The 19,632-nt window shown below is 40.9% G+C and overlaps 1 protein-coding gene across 1 annotated transcript in view; it reads left to right on the top strand.

Annotated features, from left to right (window-relative positions):
- The first annotated feature begins 6,286 nt into the window (after positions 1 to 6,286).
- LOC138166911 (zinc finger protein 721-like) overlaps positions 6,287 to 19,632 on the top strand; it is a 90,848-nt gene continuing 77,502 nt past the window's right edge. Inside the window, exons 1-2 of the mRNA XM_069095396.1 lie at positions 6,287 to 8,440; positions 17,100 to 17,609. Coding sequence (XP_068951497.1) covers positions 17,214 to 17,609 — 396 coding nt within the window. The 5' untranslated portion in view covers positions 6,287 to 8,440; positions 17,100 to 17,213. The remainder of the gene's footprint in view (positions 8,441 to 17,099; positions 17,610 to 19,632) is intronic.

Below are 19,632 nucleotides of genomic sequence, written 5' to 3'. Positions count from 1 at the left end.
AAACGATAAAATAATAATGATAGCTTATATGCCTGTGCTATACTCTAGAATAAACAAAGTACTTTCTTGTGTACACAAACACACACACACACACACAGACACAATGTCAGAACTAACCCAAGGTGTGTTTCTTCCATTTCATCAAGTTGCCGTATTCACAAAGGAATATAGATTTGTTTCTCAAATTCCAAAATATTGCCACTAGTAAATACCATCTTATGCATGAATTAATTATTTTCTGGAGGATTAAAATATTACTTTACCTAACAAGTAGTAAATAAAGCATCCACATGAAGTCCCTATGTACCTTCAAAAATTTAGGGTTACAGGCAGTCAATTAGTAAGCATTTATTAAGCTCCTACTATGTATGTGCCAGGCAGTGTCTAGGTGCTGGGAACAGAAATACAAAAAATAAATGAAACAACTCTTACTCTCAAGTAGCTGATGTTTTTTTCTGGGAGATTAAGCAGGATAGAAACTATTTGTAAAAACAGCCAGTCAAAGAAAATTTAATAACATTTAAGATGACTACATAATTTGAAATACAGCTCTGAATGCTGTTTTAGAGGCTAGGTAGCCCAGTACATAGATCTGGAGTCAGGAAGACCTTAGTATACATCCTGTTTCAGACATTTAGTGGTTGAGTAACCCTGGGAAAGTCATTTAACCCCAGTCTGCCTCAGTTTCCTCATTTGTAAAATGGGAATAATAATAGTACCTACCTCCCAGGGTTGCATGAGGATCAATTCACATCATAATTGTAAAATGCTTTACAAACCTTAAAGTAATAGAAACACGATTTTAATCTTATTATTTGTATTATTATGTCCTGTCAAATGTAGTCATTGTGTTGCTAGGTTTTTCTTTGTTACAAAGTGAAATCAATAATTCATCTGTTGGGGGTGGGGGGAGAGAAGGCAGAAATATCCATAAATAACTTTGATATCAAAAGGCAACCAAGGTGGGTATTTGTTTTGTTTGATCATGAATATTTGTTCAAAAGTTTTTGGTTTTTCCTTTTTTCCCAATGGAGGAGTAGGATGAGAAAATGTATTTTTGATAATAGAAAAAAAACAAAATTAAACTTTAAAAAGTCATTAAAAGTCTATCCAGCTCATATTATAAATGAGAAAATGCCTTAGTCTTGAGTCTGTCTTTATAATAGTATCATTAAAATAGTAAAAGAAGAGGGGTAGGGTCTGAAAGGGAGTGAGGGCCTTTCTTAAATTAGAGACATGCCAACAGTTGTCTTGTTATGGGTGGGCAAAGTCAGGCTTGGACTACTTGTGAGAAAAGGAACTATTCTCTTATTTTTGGTGGAAACTGTCCTTATTTTACTTGTAACATTACAGAATTTATAACTCCACAGCATTTTTAAGATCAGCCTATCAACCTCTTCATTTTAGAGATGAGGAAATTGAGTGTCAAGGGGTAGATAAGAGTTGACCAAAGGTCTAGAGATAGTAAATAGCACAGACAGGAGATGAACCAGGTTCTTTTAAATCCAAATCCAATGTTACCGCTATCACAAGATGCTGCCTGTTTAGGAATAAGAGACAGTATCAGCCTTAGTCTAGCTCAGCAAATGCCACTCAAGGTCCAAAATCATGCCCCAAATACTGTAAATATTCTTCCCCTCAATAGGCTAAAGGTTTGAAATTCTGAAAAGTTTCAATTAATAAAAAAAAAAAACTCCAGGCAGGGTTCTGTTTGGCACCTGCGAGAGGCAGCCTACTCAAGTCCTCTTCCAATTATTCCAAGGAGAGTACCAGGGATCCTGGAAACCTGGTCCTGCCGGGTGCAAGTTCTGATAGGTGCACACGTGGTCAGGAAATGCAGGCAGGCTGGTGACAGGTTCTGGGTACCTTCCAAGGACCTCCCCAAGTTCAGAAAAGCTCATCCCCTGGGTGATGATCACCGGGGAAACCACAGGTTTTGGACCAAGTGAACTCACGAGGACTGTTCTCTAGGGTCACCTGGCGGATGCAATGCTCTGGACAGCAAAATAAAAAGCCCTACTGTGAGCTGCATGAACCCCAGGCTTTGGAGTGTGGGTCACAGCTAGGAATAGGTGCCAACCTGAAGTGCCCAGGGAGGAAAGGTGGACAGCTGTGGAGGATCGGGCACCAGACTGAGAGTTAGAAGAGACTATGGGTGGGCCAGACAATTCACCCTCCAGCCACAGTTTCCTCAAAAGGAAAATTTAGATACTTGCATCACTAATCCAGAGGGTTGCCGGTGAAACTTTACAATTCAAGAGAAAAGAGAATTATAATTATTATTCCTATGCACAATTTGTTGGGGCGTGAGGGGGGGTGGGAGGGATGACTTGCAGTGAAGTTTCCCCATTCTGAACACCCTATATACGTTCTTATTACTTCCTTATATTTTGTAACTAAGTTTAATATTGCTTATATATATATGTGTAAGTCGTGTATTTTAAGGTAATATAAGAGCTATTGAGTATTAATACAATTGATTGGATTAACTATTGACACCAAATTAGAAGTGTTTTTAGTTTGGGGAAAGGAATGGTAGTTGAGAGGTAGCAAAGGGTTAAGTTTCTATAGAACTGCAAGAATTTTTGAAACAAGACTACTGATAAAAAGTATCAGACAGCAGCCTTGGGAAGAAGTTTGAGTTCCCAGAGAACTCCTAAATAATACTAAAAATGAAGTAATATTGGCAGTAGCAGGTGGATTTGACCAATCAGAAAGTAGACAGCGGCCTTGGGTCGATCAGGCCCAGATAAGGACACATCTAGGTTGGACTGAAGGGGGTTCAGTATTCTGAGGTTGTTACTTCGAGCTTGCTTAGTGGACCTCATGTATTATGTATGTTATCTAACAAAATTAGAGCCTCATTAGTAATAATTAGGTTAATGTCTGGGTGGGACGGGTAACCCTTGCTTATTTTAACCCAGTTTCTACTTCTGTACCTCTATGGGTGCTGTACCAGAGACTGGACCACCGCTTCTCAGGAGATTCTAATAAAACTACCTTCACTTTGAGAGGTCTCTGAGTAGTCAATTTGGGTCCGGGTCTCCAAATGGGAGGGGGGGAGGGGGACCCTGCCCAAAAAAGATTGGGGGAGGTGAGGCAGTGACTCGGCACCAAGTGGATGAGGAGTAAAGGGAGAATAGCTCATCCCAGAGCCCCTCCCCTCTGGTCGGCTAGGTTCCCCAGCTTCCCTTCCCTACACCCCACTCTCGGCCTAGCTGTCACCCCATGGATGAGGGAGGGAGCCCCCGATCTCGATTTTGGGTTAGGGCACACCTCCTCTCCCCCACCGGGCCAGATACCTCGCTAGTCACGGGCTATGAGCTCCGGTGGAGCTCCAGGCAGCAGAGGGCCCTGCGGCCCCTTCAGGCTGCTCTCTAGGAACGCTGGCAGTCCTCTCCTAGGTGGAGTCTCTTTTGGGCCTCTCCTGGGGCGATTCCCTTCGATCCCCTGGGGCTAACGAGCAGGTGCCCAGGGGGAGGGGCAACCGAAGGAGCCCCGCCCTGCCCTCTGGGGCTCACCCTATGGGGCGGAGCCTCAGGGTGTCTGTGCCCCCAGTCATGGTCCTTTATTAAGCTTCTTGGCAGGATTCGTTATCATGGTCATCATTTTTCTTTCAGCTAGAAATAAGTCATTTTTATGTTCATCATTGTGAATTTTAACTTTCATTCATGATATTAAATTATTATTCATTGGCTTTCAGCTATAATTGTTATTTTGATGATTTTAATATTCATCATTATGAATTAATATATTCAATCACATCCATCAATATTATCCTATCAACTATAAACAATACATTCATTATAATTTTCACCACATTCATTATTATTACATTTATTATATTTCCTTCTATTCATTTTTCTTTCAGCTATAAATAATACATTCATTATTTCACCATTTCATATTTACCATTATAAATTATATTCATTCATTATATCATATTCAATTATATCCATCATTTTTCTTTTAGCTATATTCATTATTTTCATAATTTTATATTCAGCATTATGGATTAGATTCATTCACTATATTCAATCATTTTTTAAACTCACAGGCAATATGTTCATTATCATTTTCATCACTATTTTTTAATATATATATATTATATGACATATAATATATATATTATATTATTATCATTATAAATTCTATTCATTCATTCCTTAGATTCAGTTATCGTTAAGTCATTTTTAGTTGTCTTTAACTCTTTCTAACCCCATTTCAGAGTTTCTTGGCAGAGATACTGGAGTGGTTTACCATTTCCTTTTTCAGATTATTTTACAGATGAGGAAACAGGCAAACAGGGTTAAGTGACTTGCTGGGGTCACACAACTAGTAAGTGCCTGAGGTCAAATTTGAACTCAGGAAGATGAGTCTTTCAGACTCCAAGGAGGGGGTGCTCTATCCACTGTGCCACCTAGCAGCTGCATTAAATTATTATAGTTATCATTATTTTTCTTGTCAGCTGTAAGTAATATATTCATTATTATTTTAACCATTATTTTATATTCATTATGAATTATCCTATTTGTTCATTATATTAAGGATTAATATGATTATATTCATTTTCTTTTGGCTACAAATAATTTTCATAATTTTATATCTATCATGATGTTCATCTTTTTTGGCTGTAAATAACATATTATTGTTTTCACCATTTTATATTCACTATGATGAATTACTATATTCATTATATTAAAAATTATATTCATTATTTTTCTTTCAACTATGCAGATAATACATTGTGTCCCAAAAGTCTTAGTATAGCTTTAAAAATAATAATAGCTGACATTTATGTAGCACCAGGTACTTTACAAATATCTCATTCGATTCTTATAATAATCCTGGGAAGTTACTGATAGTATTCTTTTCATTTTATATATGGGGAAATTGAAGTTGTGACTTGTCCAGGGTCACACAACCAGTAATAATCTAAGGCTGGATTTGAACAGGTTCGGTGTAACACCAAGCTGCTCTTACACTTTCCTTGTCTTCATTTATTAAGCCATTGAAAGGATTTGTTAGTTCAAAGCAGAAGACATTTAAACAGTATATAGCAAAATGACTGACAGAAATATTCCCCAGTGAGAACATGAAGGCAAACATGTATAAGCAACTCTTGTGGTCAGGAAACATGAGTCAGAGAAGGGTATGAGGTAGGTGGTGGAGAGGAGAATATAGGACAAGGATTATAGACTAGTGTCTATAAGAATTTAGGATCCTGTCCTAGTGAAGCCAGAAGAAGGGGCAAAGGAGAACTGAGAGACCAATCCCCAACCTCTCTGCCCAAGGTTACACGGCTAGTAAAAAAACCAAACAAACCCAAAATGGGGTCACAGAGGAAAATTATTTAAAACAACTAAACAATAGGTGTAATCAAGGGAAATCCCCAACCTCAGTGGTTCTGGCTAGACTACACTTCACAGAGCACATCTGGAACTGGGCCCCCTCCAGTGAGCCACAGACTTTCTGTCTCAGTAGAAAGGAATGGCACTTTGAGATGATACAGAACACCTTGAGTGTTACATTGGTCACAGGGGGTTGTATCAGAGAGGGCCTACCACTAAGTCAAGACCTTTAAGTCCCACTCAGTAAACCTTAAAGTGAATGACCCTGGCCTCTACTGTCAAACTCTAATTTCTGTAATTCTTGGTCATAACAAAGAGAACATATGCTGGCCTAGGTGAGCTTAAGGCTAGACTGCAAAGCCTTCTTCATGTTCCCATCTTAAGCTTAGGTGATTCTGAGATGATCCTTCCCAGTCTTGGAGACAGCTCCTGAGTCCTTCTGTTGGTGCCATTTGCACTGGGAGCTGCAGTTCTCTTTCTGAGCACAGTCACTCTCATTCCTTGCTCTGCCTCTCACACACTTCGCTGTCTCTCTCCCCAACATTCTAGTTCAGTTAACATTTCCCTTGGGTAAGCTCCTCCCACACTGAACTCCATGTGACCCAGGCCCCATGTGACTCAGGCTATATCAAGCCCCAGAGCTCAAAGCAGGTCATACAGGTCTATTAATGGGTGGGGAAGATCTTTCTATTCTGTTAACATTACACCATATGACAGCGCTTCAAGTACTTGAAGACAGACAGCTATCAGGTTCCCTCTGTGTGGGAATAAAGGCCCCAAAGACCCCTTACCCAAATAAAACTCAGGTTTCTCCAGGTAGAAACAGAAGCTATTTATTTCTAAACAAGTCCGGGGAGAGTTGGGGGTCACTCACCCAGAACATGCACCGGTGTAGGGAGACAAAGTACAAAAATCAAGCAAGCAGTTATATACCCTTATACAAACAATTCTAGGACAACCCCAAAACCCCAAATCCCCTCCCCAGTATCTAGACCTTCATTCCCTTTGGTGGGAAGGTGTGTCTTTACAATCCTTTTACCCAATACAAATGCATATTTCAATTATTTTCCTTATTTATCAGAAGTAAGCTATTACAGATTATATGTTACTTTTCCTTGTTTATCAAAAAAGCAGGCAATTTACAGAAACACCTGGTAGACATTATTTGTTGCCAAAAGTAGGCAACTTATGGATCACTTGTTGCTTTTCTTGCTTACCAAAGGTAGGCACCTGGCAGACATATTATTGGCTGCTTTTCTTTTTTTCCTCAAGACTGTGTATTCTATAGAAAAATAAAGTTTGGGCCTATCAAGACTAAAGCCCGGCTCAAGTTTGGTGACTGTCTCCTTTACTTTATGAGAATATTTTCACTTGTTCCACTCACCTCTGAGTCATGTCTTCTCCATGCTACACATGCCTAGGTCCTTCCACCAATCTTCATATAACACAGACTCAAGACCCTTCACAGTCCCCATAGACCTCCTCTGAACATTTTACAAGTTACCAGTTTCAAATCATGGCACCCACACAGTACTCAGATGAGGTTTGATGAGAGCTGGTATGTTACTATTATAACATTGTAATCTTTGTCTTTGGGCCCTTAGGAGACTGTGTCAAGCATTTCTTTTCCTATACCTGATCTATGCTGTAGGAGGAAAACCTTTTGACTCCCTTTTGGGGAGACCTTGGACATCATTCAAAGTTAATTTTAAGCAATTTTCTCCAGGGCTGTGGGGTGGGAATGTAAGAGAGCTCCAGAAAGAGGCTGATTCCTCCTGTTTCTGGAGGCTAGCACTGAACCTCGGCCATGCATTCCTGGATGCAGAGCTGAGGGCCTCCTTAGACAGAGAGGACAAGCACATTAGCCTTACTGTGCCCATCTGATATGAGTATGGTTACCTCTCTTCATACTGCCACAGTTTCTTGATACACACACACAGTGGGCACCTGTTTTACCTTGCATTTTGGCGAATGTTTAGATTGTAAAGACAATTATCTCTTTAGTGCAGAATGGGAAGAGCTCAGGGCTAGCATAAAGGATAGGGGTCAGGATCCTGATTTTTTTGGTTCAGTAGCTGAACAGTACAAACTGCTGATGCAGCATTTTGCTGCGGATCAGTATTTACAATGGGAGGGAGAAGATACCTGGCATCTGACTTCATCAGTTGGCCAAGGTTGGGGAAAATGCAGTGCCAATAAATGGAAGCACCAAGAGACTAACTCTATCCTGGCGTTCCACCCATCTTTGTAACAGTCCACGGTAAGGGTTCTTAAACTCGTCTGTAAACTTGCATTTTCTTTTTAAATATTTTGATAGCTATATTTCAATATAGCTGCCTTCTTCTGTAATCCAATATATTTAATTTTCCACATTTTAAAACGTGACTCTGGGAAAGGGTCCCTAGGTGCCACCAAAAGATTAACCCCGCGTTTAGGAGAGCTGCAAAAAGAAAGATGTGTGTGTGGTTATTTGCAGGAAGAACTGAAGGTGAAACAATCTCCTAAGACTCTGAGACCAACACTATAGACAGAAATTTCTATTCAGAACCCTGCTGGGAGCCTTCCTCTCCCCTTCCTAACAAAGTCACATTACGTAACTCCCGTTTTCCCGGATTTTGAACAAGTTTGCATAGTCATCCAGCCCCTACTGCAGGACTTAGCCTTTGTTTCCAGCTTTCAGATGTTAAATAGGATGCTGGCTGCTTTAAAGGGTCTGGTTGAACATCTGGTCCTACCCCCTCGTAAGTGAAAGACGAGGAAACTGAGGCTCAGGGGAGAGCACCACAGCTTAGGAAGAGGCAGGGTGGGTCCAAACCCCAGGTCTTCTAACCCTACGGCCCTCCCTAGGCTGCCTCCCCCGGGGTTCCTTCTCCTTTCCCACCCAAAAAGCAAACGAGACGCAAACACCTCCAGGGCTCCTAGAGCGCAGCCGGAAGCAGCTGTAGAGCCAGGCGATGACCTGCACCCACTTCCGGTCAGCCATTTTTCTTTTTATCCTTCCGTGAATGCCAGAGGTCTTCGGTCCTGTGCCCTGCCCTTTCCTCTCCCTCCACGTCGGGACCCCGGAGGTCGCTCAGTCGCTGTTTCTTGTAAGTGTGGGCCCGGGTTCGAGGGAAATGGGTAGGCTGCAGAGAAGGGGTGTTCGCGGCCTGTGCGGCTTCCATCCTGGCCTTCAGGGGTCAGATCGAATCACTCTCACCTTCCCCTCCCCCTCCTTCGCCAGCTAGAGTGGGATGGGGAGGAACTGAAGGAGGTCGGGGGAGGAGCCACCGCAGGGGCTCCTGGGAGGAGCCACTCTAGCTCCAGCCCCACCCCCTCCCCTTCTCCCTCTTTGGGGACCTTGGTGGAGGCGTCTTTGGGCTACATGGGAAGGGATCAACTTCCCCATTTTACCTCGTTCTCACTCGTTCCTCCCGGGACCCCGGAAACCGACGCTGCCCTCCAGTGCCTTCGGTCCTTTGTGTGGATCGGAGGAAATCTCTCTAATGTACTTCTGTAAACCTCGAAATCGATTTTACCTGACGTCAGCGCTGGTAATTATTACCTGGCCAGAATAGCTTCACAGAAGGCACTTGTCAGTCAGTAAGCATTTAATAGACGCTGTGTGCCCAGCACCGCGGGATTCAAAGAAAGGCAAAAAACTGCCTTGGAGGAGCTCACACTCTAATGGGAGAGAAAAATGCAGACAACTCTGTATAAAGAGCATGATATGTACAGGATAAAGTGGAGACAGTCAGTAGAGGGAAGACGCCAGCGTTAAAGGAGATTAGGAAAGGAAACCACCTGGAAGTGGAAATGAGCAGGACGAATATTCTAGAACAACCATTGAAAATGCCTGGAGTTTGGTTGGCTTGTTTAAGGAAAGGAACAGCGAGGAGACCAGTGTCACTCTAGGCAGAGTACTGGGAAGGAGTAGGGTAGAAGAAAACTGGAAGGATTGTGAAGGACTTTGAATGCCGAACAGAGGGTTTTATATTTGATTCTGGAGTTGGCAGGAAGCCACTGGAGTTTATTGAGTACAGGGGTGACATGAACAGGCCATAATCCTTTTAAATCACCCCCTTCTTTTCTTAACTTGGCTGTTTCACTTAGTGGTTATCTCCAGCCTCCATGCACTTTGGTAAGATTAATTTGACAGAAGAATGGAGGATGGATTGGAGTAGGGAGAGACTTGAACAATTTTATGAAGTCTGTACTGCAGGGAACCATTTAATAGATTTCTTGGGTTGTAGAGCCAGAAAGATGTGTTCTGAGATCACCAAGCTTTAAGCCTCTGTGGCAGTGTCCTAGCTAAAGAAATTTTTAAATAATTAAAAACAACAAACTATACACAAATAAATGGAACAGCTAAATAATATTTTCTACAAAAATCACAAAGAAGATAAACTGAGAGGAAAAAGGTCGTAGTTTTGAATTCATAGTACTGGGTGTTCCTATATTCCCCCAAAATTTACAGCTACCTAAAGGTATTCAGTTCAGTAGACATCTGTTGAGTATCTACTACATGCAAGTAACTGGCAGGCTAAGATGAAGAAAAGGAAGAGGAGATGACAGGTCTCTGCTTCAAAGAACTTAAATTTTCTGGGGGACTTCAGCTTTGCATACACATAAATGTAAAAGGGCAGAATGTAATACCTATAGGAGACTACAAGATATAATGAGAATCTAGAAGTGGTAGAGATAATTTTTTATTGGAGTGAACTGGGAAACCCTGAGGGAAGACGTAATATTCGAGCTTCAGTTTGAAGAATATTGATGGACTTGGGTTGTAGTGACCAGGGAATAGAATGGAAAATCATTTAGTTAACTCTCATTCTGTGCTAAGCATTAGAAATACAAATAGAATATTGAGACAGTCGTTACTTTTCAACGAACTCGAATTCTAATTTGAGGGGACAGCACCTAGAAAGTGGCCAGTGTTCCTGTTCAGTTCATGGCAGATATGATAGCCAGATAGTACATAGGTTCTGAGGTAAAGGATCAGGGCAGTAACTGGGGAAAAGAGTTGGGAATAAGGGGTAAAGGACATTTTAGAAAGATAGACCTTTGAACAAAGGCAGGGAGGTGAGAAGACACATAGTGCACTCAGGGTTATGTCCAATTATGGAGGGCCTTGGGGGCCAGATTAGGAATTGGATCTTTTATATTACAGGTAGTAGGAAGTCATGGAAGATTTTTGAGCAGGGCATCAAATTAATCAGCAGATTAGATGTTTGGGGAAAATGTTGAGATTGGCAGATTGAATGTTAGAATGCTAGTCTTTGCACAGTGTTAACAGCAAGCACACTAGTATACTACCAGGATGGCTGCTAGCACAGGTTCTTTGATCTGCTTTACTAAAGGAAAGCAATTTTAAAGGGGTCAACAATCTTTAATTGAGTGTTTGTGTGTGTGTGTATAAAATTCACTTAGTTCAGGGGAAAAAGTCAGCATCCTGAACTTCAGAAGATACAAACAGAAATTATAGTACGGGGCTTCTAGCTGTCTGACTATTACATGCATACATAGTTACCAGAGAGAGAAGCACCAAAATCTGGGTTTTAAAAGCCAGGGGACCCAACAGCTACCCAGAGTCTCATCTGGCCAAATCACACAACTCTTCCACAAGTGAGCCCCAAAGCAAAAGCTCACCTCAGAGTATATATACCCTTCTTCGGTGTCAGAGGACATCACAGCTTTCCTAACCCACTGCCTAATTACAAAGTAACAAAAAGTGTGGCCCTTCCTGAAAACCAAGTCTCCCCCAATCAAGTCCCTCCTGTTGGTTCCACTTGAGGCCCATTAAGGGGCAGGGAATATCTTCAAATTCCCTTACCATTACACAGAGGTAAATTCAATAGGAATCGTTAACTGATGGGATATGGAAGGTGAGAGTGATTATTTGGAGCTGTCTGAAGTTTGTAGTGATTGGGAGGATAGGGATACCAATAACTGAAACAGAGAAGTCAAGAGAAGGAAGTGCTGATTTTTAAAGGGCAATCAAGAGTTTTGTTTTGAATGTATTCATCAGAGAATTTCACAGGCCAAGGAGGCAGGTTAACTGTAGGATGTGAGGAATAGCCTCTTCTAGAACCTTGGCATGTAATTTACATGGGTGAATATCTACTACACATTATTTTTCGAAGTATAGCACTTTAGATGAGCCACATCTTGTTATGGAAAGATCATGGGACTTGAGTCAGAAGAAGTAGGTTTGAGTCTTGTTTTAATACTTAGCTGTGTGCCCATGGAAAAACACTACTTAAATTAACCTCTCCGAGTCTATTTTCTCATTTCTATTATTTTTTAAATTTTTTTTCTTATTTTTTTTTCTTTTTGGAGGGCAGTTGGGGTTAAGTGACTTGCCCAAAGTCACAGAGCTACTAAGTGTGTCAGGTGTCTGAGACTGGATTTGAACTCAGGTCTTCCTGACTCCAGGGCTGGTGCTCTATTCACTGCATCACTTAGCTGCCTTGATTTTCTTATTTTTAAATTGGAGATCTTCACAAAGCCAGGAGGGTGGCATTTGATGAGCTGTTAAGCACCATGTAAATGGGAAACCTGATTTCTGGCATGGTATCTTGTATATGTATAGTACTTTACACTTTCACATCTGTTTCATTTTAGCTTCAGGAAATCCAGGAGGAAGAAGGTACTTACTTAGTTACTAACTCCATTTTACAAATGGGGAGAGTCAGAAATGTCAAATAATTTATTCAAAAGCATATATCAGATAAGCTGGGAAAGGAACCTAGGTCTTCTGAACTGTGTTCCAGGGTCCTCATCATGCCATCTCTTTCTGGTAACCTATCTGTCTTTAAACATGGCCTCTTAAAGTATGATATAAAAAGTCTGTCAGATAGCTAACTACCAGAACAGAGTAAAGCCTAGTCTGGGAAAAAATAAGATCATTCCCATCAAGTTTGGTATAGTTTTAGAAAGAATATATTTTTTTACTTTTTCCTATTTGATTTTAAAATACAAGAATCAAGAGGTGAGTTTAGAGGTTAAAAAAAAAAGGACAGTGGAAAATTTCTTGTTTCAGGTTTAGGAAGTTATTGCCATTTCCTGTATAAGCAGCCTAGGACAAGTTCATGTCCTACTGAAAATACAAAAATTGTAAAGGACTCATAGGAGGCCATAAATAGAGACAGAAAACCATTAGGCACTTGACAGAAGCTCAGAAGCTAAGCTCCCTTTACAGAGGAACTGAACTTGGTCATCTTTGTCATTAGACTGAAGTCCCTTTCTCCTGTGGAGATCTACCTAGCTGCTTCCAGATTTTGTAGTGCAGTTCTGTGGTTTAGCCTGTGGTGCCCATATAGATGATGTTAGTTTTTTTTCTAAGTCAACATGTGGTTGCAGAGACACTACTAGTTTAGATTTCCCACCAAAAGACAAATAATTGAGGCTGCTGAGCAAGGATTGTCATGAGTTTCTCTTTTAACTTCCCAAGAACCCATACATTCAACTTTCTGGTACTATTTTGAGATCTTGGACTCTTAGAGAAGGGAAACCCTTGGGCCTGTCAGCATCCCCTGCTATTGTCAGCTGATTGTAATAGTAGGGGTGACAAGATCTGGATCTTTTTCACCTTTCCCTTTCCCCTGTTACAGGTACATGGCTTTTTCTCTTCTTGTACCTCTTAACTTCAGGAGCCATGTGAAAAATTTTTTTTTTCTTTCTTTTGGAGGGAGGAAGGCAAGGCAATTCAGGTTAAGTAACTTGCCCAAGGTTACACAGCTAGTAAGTGTCAAGTGTCTGAATTTAACCTGAGGTCTTCCTGACTCCAGGGCCAGTGCTCTCACTGTGACACCTAGCTGCCCCTAAATAGATTTTTCTTATTTGTTTTTTCTTTTCCCAGGGGGGATATATTACGCGGGAACTTCCTGCTCTTCTCTAGAAGGCCCACCTTCTGAACTTGGCCACCTCCAAGACTGCTGTTACTCAAAAAATATCCTGTAATGGGAATGCAAATTTGGAAGATCTTCCCTGCCCCTAGGCTAAAGTGCACCTGAAGCCTGGGGAGGGAGGCTTGTTTTTCAGTAGATACTTTTTGATTGGCCAGTGGGTCAATGAGGTTGTTACATTCTCTGAGCCAGGAGAAGGCTATATAAGCCCTGATGTGTAGCTTTGTTTTGGGACTCACTTTGAAAAGTGTCGTGTGATTTGATCTGAATTCTGGGAAGCCGTTGTTGAGAGTCCCCCGGCTTTGAAAAAACCCAGATGTTGAAACCCAGATGTTGACTGGGTATGAATGTAATGGTTGGACAGTTTGGAAATCTGTCTACTTGATCTGTTTCTGTCTTGATAATTCTGCCTGTATGCTTTGAAGTTTGGGGTGCTGACCTTTTTCCCCTGAACAAGGTAAACGATATATGTCTGACTGATTAAAGTAAGCTTGTTAACCCATTTTGAGTTGCTTTCCTTTAACAAAGCAGATCCAAGAACCTGTATGGGCAGCAAACCCTGAGGACGCGCTTGGGTTGCTTGCTGCTACATATCCCCATTCTGTCTAAAAGGCCAAAATTCTAGGGTAATGCCTAGGAAACTGAAATCCTTTCTCCCTTACACTAAATGGTAGGGTCAGAGAACATTGTACATGGTGTCTGTTGAGCAGAGTGAGCAAGCACATGTCTATTTCTATGCGAAATGTTATTTCTGCTGCTCCATAGTTTAGGCAGGGTAAATCCACACTCAAAAATTCTTCTGTTCAGCCAAGTCAGTAGTCAGGAAACACATGCATTGCCTTTGTACTTCTGCCCCAAGTCAGCCCTTGTGAGTTCCTGGAGGTTGGGGAAGGCAGAGGAGGAAAGTAGATACAGCTCCCAGTGCCCCCAGCCTCCCCAAGAACATAAGTGTGACATATACAGTCATCCAGGGTGTTAGGGATCTTTCTCAGTGTTGAGATAACCAGCTTTGATTTGCAAAGAAGAAACATGCCATCCATGCCTTTATCCAAGTCATGGGCTTAAAATGTAATGCTGTACAGAACTAGACATAAGACCCTGGGGCAATTCTCTGTAGGCCTACCAAGTTGACACTGGAGAACCCCCAAGCATTCAGCTCTGTCTGAATTAATCTGATTATAGTGACATCTAGCCTACATCTCTCAGTCTTTTGCTTAAGCACAGTATGAGATACTTAATCAAAAGCTTTATTAGCATCTAGGTAAATTATACATACCTTCAGTATTCCTCCACTCTACTAGTTTAATAACCCTGTCAAAAAATATGATGAAGTTAGTTTGGGATGGTCTGGCCTTGATGAAGCCAACCAGGTCTTCAATGAAGTGTTCTAGAGTTGTTTCTAGGAATTAAAATCAAGTTCACCGGCCTGTAGTTTACAGTCTGTTCTTTTCCTTTTGTTGAAAACTGGGGCATTTGCCCTTCTCTAGTTCTGTTATTTCTCTCATCATCTATGATCTTTAAGTGATTCAGTGACCTAGCAGTCACATTTTTTTAAGTGTTCAAATTTTTTATTTTTCAATAAACAAATATATCTTCTTCCCACGTCTGTTGAAAAAAAGATCAAATATGTATAATCAAGCAAAATCATCTGCTAGTTCTTCCAGTGCCTGAGGGTGTAGTTCATAGAGTCAGGTATCAAAGGCAGCTAGGGCCTTTTTCACTATGGCCTTTCTTATCTTGGGTATCAAATCCTCATTAGCTGTTTTTCCTTTTTTTTTTTTCATTTCTAGTATAAAAGTTCTTTTTCTTTCCTTGGGGAAGAAAACAGAAGCAAAATTATAAATGAGTAATTCTGCCTTCTCTCTGTTGTCAGTTATCATGATCTCATTCACCTGAAGTGGTTGTTGTAAGTGTTCTTTGATTCACTTTTCTTCCTGAAAGGCTAAGCAAAAACTTTCTGTTCTTATTTTTCTACATAGATAATGGTTTAGTTTTTTGTCAAACCATGCCACACTTTCATATTTGCCATTTTACTTGCCTTTGCTTCCATCTTCTCTATCATCTAAAAATATACGTTGGATGGTGTGATGACCAACTTTGATAGATTTAGCTGTTCTCAGTAATATAGTGATCAAAGACAGTTCCAAAAGATTCGTGATGGAAAATGGTGTCCACATTCAGAGAAAGAAATACGGAGACTGAATGCAAATGAGAATATACTATTTTCTCTCTTTGGTTTCTTTTTTGTTTGTTTTTTTCTTTCTTGTTTTTCCCTTTTGGTCTGATTCTTCTTTCACAATGTGACTAATGTGGAAATATGTTTAATGTGTTGCTGCTGTTTGTACTTTGTTCTGGAAGAGCATCATGACATCAAGGAGGTTATTCCATGACACGTAAGTGAATTGCATTTAAGTGTGAAAAGCCTGTGCAGAGTCACCAGCCTCATTTCTCCTCCAGAGCCATGTGGGTCCGGTGGCTACATATGAGTCAGGACAACTGGAGATGGCCTAGGGTGCAGTGGTATACCTTGGCCTTTTTGAGCTGAGATCTTTAACAGGTCTCAGGTTGACTGGGCAGGGCTCATTCAGTGATTAAAACATAATCAAAATGAGGCAAAGAATGACCTGTTTAAAAAAAATTTGATCTGGGAGGGGAAGACATTGGGGGATTCTGGCCAAAATAGAAATAGTTGTTATTTATGTTGCTTCTGAGCCAGTCTTGGCCCAAACACTTAGCAAGTAGGACTTGGCCTGGGACCTATTATTGGCCAATCAATGAAAACTAGAGAGATTTTGGTTTTGTTTTTTCTCCCAAAGACCAGTCTTATATGATTCTATATGTATAGCCTGTATCTGATTGCTTGCCATCTTGGGGAGGGAGGGAGAAAAAAATTTGGAACCAGAATTTTATAAAAGTGAATATTGGAAACTATCTTTACATGTAATTGGAAAAAAAATAAATTACTGTTAAGGGGGAAAAAATTTAAAAAATAAATCAATAAAAATCTAAGTTGGTTGGTGAGTTACCTGTATAGCCACATTGATTTCTTTAGGTAATTCCTATTTTTCTGAATTCCTTCTTTATGTCTTCAGATTTGTAGTCTCAATAACTTTGCATCCTTTCTGAGAAGAGTGCTATAGAATTTTAGTCCATGAAATCTTACCTAGCTTCTAAACCTTTTGAAATCTCTTTTCTCCAGAATCAGGTAGAGTTTGTATCATGCTGTGCCTGACTTTTCTTTCCTCCCAGACAAATTCTGAGGGAGTCTGACACAATCAGGAAGTGTTCTCTCTCCTCCTAACAAGTTAACCCGAGGGCATGCCTGAGCTCCGAGGAAAGGAATAGATTTACCAGATTTCACTCCCTTAATGAATTCCCCTACCCCATAGTATATTGTGTAAGAGTCTGTCTGATGGTCCTGTGGTAATTAAGTGAACACAGCTGAGACACTGAATAATGTCAAGAGAAAGGTTGGCAAGGCAGGTGGATTACCTACTAACAGAGGCTAGGTAACAGGACCGACCTTGTGTAAGGAATGAACATTGAGAGACCCAGCATGGCTGAGAGGATAGAGAGCTAACTGGTCTTGGAGCCAAGCAGATGGGCCATATCCTGTCTCAGACCCTTTCTGCCATTAGAAGGGCTGATCACATGATCTCTCTGCACCTTGGTTTTCTCATCTGTAAAATGGGAGACTTAGACTAAAGAGTGTTGTAAGGTCTCTTCCAGTTCTAAGTCCATGATCTTATGGGAACTATTACTTTCCTTCCAGTGAAGATGACTTTGTCAGTCTGAACCTGAACTCTCTATCACTTGGTTATTTCTCAATGTTAACAGTGATTTCTGATATTCTCTGTAGGTGACGTCATCTCAGGTCTGAGATACTCAAGACAAAGTTTTGAAACTGGAAGTACCTTCCTGGACTTTGGCTGATTGACATTTAGCTGCAGCCAGGTTCTGGTGAGAGGCTGTGATGACTGCAGAGGTGAGGAAAACCAGGTGTCTGGCCCCTAAGCTCTTGGGTGTCCAGAAGAAAAGGGACAAATCCCGGGGACCAGGATCGAGCTTGCTGCAGGACAGCCAGATCAGCTGTGAAGTCTTTCGTCAACACTTTAGGCAGCTGTGTTACCATGAGACCTCTGGGCCACAGGAGGCCCTGAGCCAACTGCGTGACCTTTGTGGACGGTGGTTGAGGCCAGACATGAACACAAAGATGCAGATCCTGGAGCTGCTGGTACTGGAGCAGTTCATCACCATCCTGCCTGGGGAGCTCCGCACCTGGGTGCAGCTGCATCGGCCAGAAAGTGGAGAGGAGGCAGTAGCCATGGTGGAGGACTTCCAGAGACACCTTAATGGACAAGGACAGAAGGTGAGAAGTAGAACGATTCATGGCAGAGTTAGGGTGTCAGCTAGAACTACTTTCTCAGCAGATGGGACTAGTTTAAAAACAGGAGCCCTCAGTACCCATGGCTTGAAGACGTTTTGCCTTCAGCTTTCCTGGGCCAGCTGTGTGCCTTAGTCATAAAACCTGTATTTGAGTCCTAGCTCTGTCACTTAGCTGTGTATCCTTGAGCAAGTTACAGCTCATTTTCCTCTCATTTATTTGTCTATTTGTGTGGGATTGTATTTTTATTCATTTCGTTAAACATTTTCTAAATACATTGGTAAACTTTTAGTTATTGTTAATTTTTTTAAAACTTTGTTTTCAGTTCCAAATTTTCTCCCTCCTTCCCATCTTTCCCCCACATTGAGAAGGCAGGAAATGATACCCATTCTACATATGAAGTCATGCAAAACTTATTTCCACATTAATTTCCTCTCATTTTAAAAATGAGAGCAATACTTTTGTTACACATTTTGTGCTATTGATGTAAGTCTCAAAGTGGTAATTGTCTAAAACTCTTCACAATAAAAGCAGTAGTTACAATGTATGGGAAATGCTTCTTGTGGTAGCTGACATTTCTAGACTTATAAGCTGCAGAAGCATCCTAGAACCAGTTTAGCTTAGATATGGTAACGTCCAAAGTAGATTTCACAATCTGTCTGAAAACAGATGTCTTTGTGTCTGTCTTGATGACAGGTTTTGAGGACATTAGATAGTATTAGCACCTTACATTTGCCAAGTAATTTATTTTCACTAAAGACTGTGGTGTTTTAAAAAGACTTGTGATGTTAATTGAAAACATTTGGATTCTTGTCTGTGCTTTTAATAGTTACTAGCTGGTAATCTTTAATGACTCACTTAATGTCTCTGAGGCTCCTTTTTTTGATCTGTAAAATGGCAATAATCTTGTTCTCCCTACCTCTTAGGACTTCTGGCTAGGAGGAATTTTAAGAATTATCTATTCCAAGACTTTCATACCATAGACAAGGAAACCAAGTCTCAGAAAGATTATGACTCATGAGGATAGGGACTGGTAAGGCTTGAAGTCCTATAAAAATGTTACCTATTTACAGTCTTACTTTGTTCTTACCAAAACACTGCGAAGTGGACAGGAGTAGTATGTTACCTCTACTTTGTAGAAGTGACTGAGAGTTGGGTTGCCAAACTCATTAGGGCTAAAAGTGGGACTGATGATAACATCTGGCCTTTATGTAGCACTTTAAGGTTTGGAAAGTGCTTTATCAACCCTAGCTCATTTGAGCTTCAGTTTTACTTTATATGGGGAAAAGGATCAGAGAAGGGACAGGACATTTGTTTGAAATGGGCTGACAACAGGAAGACATATTGCTGCTTCATTCTTGTTGTACTTGTTTTCTCTGTCAAGGAGGATGACCTTTGTACTAGACATGACAAAACAAAAATGCTTGACAAAGAGTTGGTGCCCAAGGTAAGTAAGGAGACAGTAAGAAGACTTGTTGCCCTTGATGAGATGAACTACGTCCTTGGCCACTGAAAGCACTGGCAGGTGTGATTGCTGAACCACTGTCAGTAATCTTTGAAAGATCATGGGACAGTGGGAGACATAGCACAAGGTTGGAGAGGGGCAGATGTTGTCATCTTTCAAAAGAGAAGAAAACAGACTGCAAGCCCTAGGTCAGTGAGCTTGACTTTGATTCCTGGGGAAATTCTACAATGAATCCTTAAATCCTGATCATTGGCAGACATCTACAAAGGAAAACAGTCATTTCAGAGACCTGGCTCACATGGCTTTTTCCAGAACAGGTCCTGCTAGACTAAACTCCTTTTCTTTTTTGACCAGATTACAAAATAGTAGATAAGGATATGCTGGGCATATCTGAGCTCCATTTTACTAAAGCTTTTGATAACTCTCTCATCCTTTTGTGGAGAGGACAGGTATTTATGACTAGGCCTGGGTTAGCATGAATAATGAATTCCCTGAAGTATTCTCCTGGATTCTAATTTGCACTATTTGACATTATGATTTTGT

This window comes from Petaurus breviceps, unplaced genomic scaffold (assembly GCF_028583685.1).
Source record: "Petaurus breviceps papuanus isolate PSGF00001 unplaced genomic scaffold, PetGlider_PUasm1.0 227, whole genome shotgun sequence".
Classification (NCBI taxonomy): domain Eukaryota; kingdom Metazoa; phylum Chordata; class Mammalia; order Diprotodontia; family Petauridae; genus Petaurus; species Petaurus breviceps.
Note: the sequence above shows the minus strand (reverse complement) of the source record. Positions and strands in the feature narration are given on the sequence as shown.